General features: G+C 56.5%; 1 protein-coding gene across 1 annotated transcript in view; it reads left to right on the forward strand.

Moving 5' to 3' along the window:
* LOC116833840 (inositol-trisphosphate 3-kinase C-like) overlaps positions 1-1,669 on the forward strand; it is a 9,834-nt gene extending 8,165 nt beyond the window's left edge. Inside the window, exons 5-6 of the mRNA XM_075070712.1 lie at positions 809-880; positions 1,076-1,669. Coding sequence (XP_074926813.1) covers positions 809-880; positions 1,076-1,279 — 276 coding nt within the window. The 3' untranslated portion in view covers positions 1,280-1,669. The remainder of the gene's footprint in view (positions 1-808; positions 881-1,075) is intronic.

Below are 1,669 nucleotides of genomic sequence, written 5' to 3' on the forward strand. Positions count from 1 at the left end.
CAGGACTCCTGGGTTCTATCTGGACTCTGGGAATGTTGTACAGACAAAACTACACAGGATCTTTTCAGGGGGCAAGACAATGATGCCATATTTATTATAACAGTTTGATTTATGACCAATAACTAATATCTCAATCCTTATACACACACGTTATACCTAACACACACACACACCCATCCATCAGGCCAGGAAAGCCGGGCACAAGGCCGAGCTGGGTCTCTGTCGGACGCGCACCGATGCCCTTCCATGTTGGCAGCAGAACGTTACCCTCCGAAGTCTCCCATCTCACCCATCCTTTTTGTAGGCTTCAATTTGAATCCAGAGTCTACAGGCCTTGCTGTGTCACTGCCTCTGGGTTTGGGGATTGATCACCCGTCACTTGCAGGCCTGACTTTCAGCCTGGGACCTGGCTTTGACCTTCCTTCTATTGCACCTTTTCTGTTTAGGGTGGACACTTCTTACTTTGTTAGGGCTCTTGTCTGCATCTTCAGCCGGTGGGTTTGAACTTTATTTCATCAGGACAGGCTGGGGCTGGAGGTTGATTCCATCATCCATCCATACCTCATTCACGCATCTAAACTAGCAAATAAGGTTACAGCAGGGTTTGCAAAAGTGAAGGCTGGAGGAAGCTTTTCCAAAGTGGAGTGAGCGTTTTAAAATGGGGTGTGAATTACAATATGGCAAACAGTGAACAGAAGATACAATGCAGGCAAGTGTAGTGAATGGTGAACAGAAGTTCCATTAATAAAGTGAACAGTTAAAAACACTTTCGTTGATCAGTTCTACACCCTCCCCTCTTCCTCCCCAGACAAACTACCTGGAGCGCTTGAAGGAGCTGCGGGCGGCACTGGAGCAGTCCGAGTTCTTCAACACCCATGAGGTAGGTTCTGGCTGGGCGCGGGGCTGAGGGAGGCAGCCAGCCCGCGGGGGAGGCGCTCCCTGCCGAGTGGGGGGCCCAGCCGGTGCCTCTCACCCTGGGGATCTGTTCTCCTGGCCACTGGCAGCCCCAGGGAAGGAACCCAGGAGTCCTGGCTCCCAGCCTCTGCCCCCTCTGAGCTCTGTTTGCCCCCAGCAGGTGGTGGGGAGCTCTCTGCTTTTTGTCCATGACCGGACGGGATTGGCCAAGGTCTGGATGATCGACTTCGGCAAGACGGTGCCGCTGGCCGGGGAGCAGACGCTGACGCATCGGCTGCCGTGGGTGGAGGGGAACCGGGAGGAAGGCTACCTCTGGGGGCTGGACAATCTCATCACCATCTTCAGCACCATGGAGCAGGACTGAGCCGGGGCCGGCGTGCTGGGGACATCCAGCCCCGGCTCTGTGCAACAGCCGAGCACTGCCGTGCAGTGCCCTCCCGGCCTCTTATTTATACAGCCAGATATGCTACAGCCCATCCGCCTGGGCCGGCTTCCAGCGGCTCAGACGACCCCACGCCAGGGATAGGATGGGGCAGCGCCTGGCCCGTCACACAGACATCAGGGGACCCGGTTTACACCAACTAACGGGAAGGGCGAGAACTAGTCCCGTCTCGGAGCAGAGCCACTTCCCGCTCAGCTGTTCGTTCCACAGCCCAGCCCGAGGGAGAGCGAGGCTGGGGGAACCCTGGGAAGGCCGAGATTGGCCCTGGCGCTGGAGCTTCGGGGCACTCGACGGGAGACAGCAGCATTTCGG

The sequence above is a fragment of the Chelonoidis abingdonii genome, chromosome 11 (genome assembly GCF_003597395.2).
Source record: "Chelonoidis abingdonii isolate Lonesome George chromosome 11, CheloAbing_2.0, whole genome shotgun sequence".
Taxonomy (NCBI): domain Eukaryota; kingdom Metazoa; phylum Chordata; order Testudines; family Testudinidae; genus Chelonoidis; species Chelonoidis abingdonii.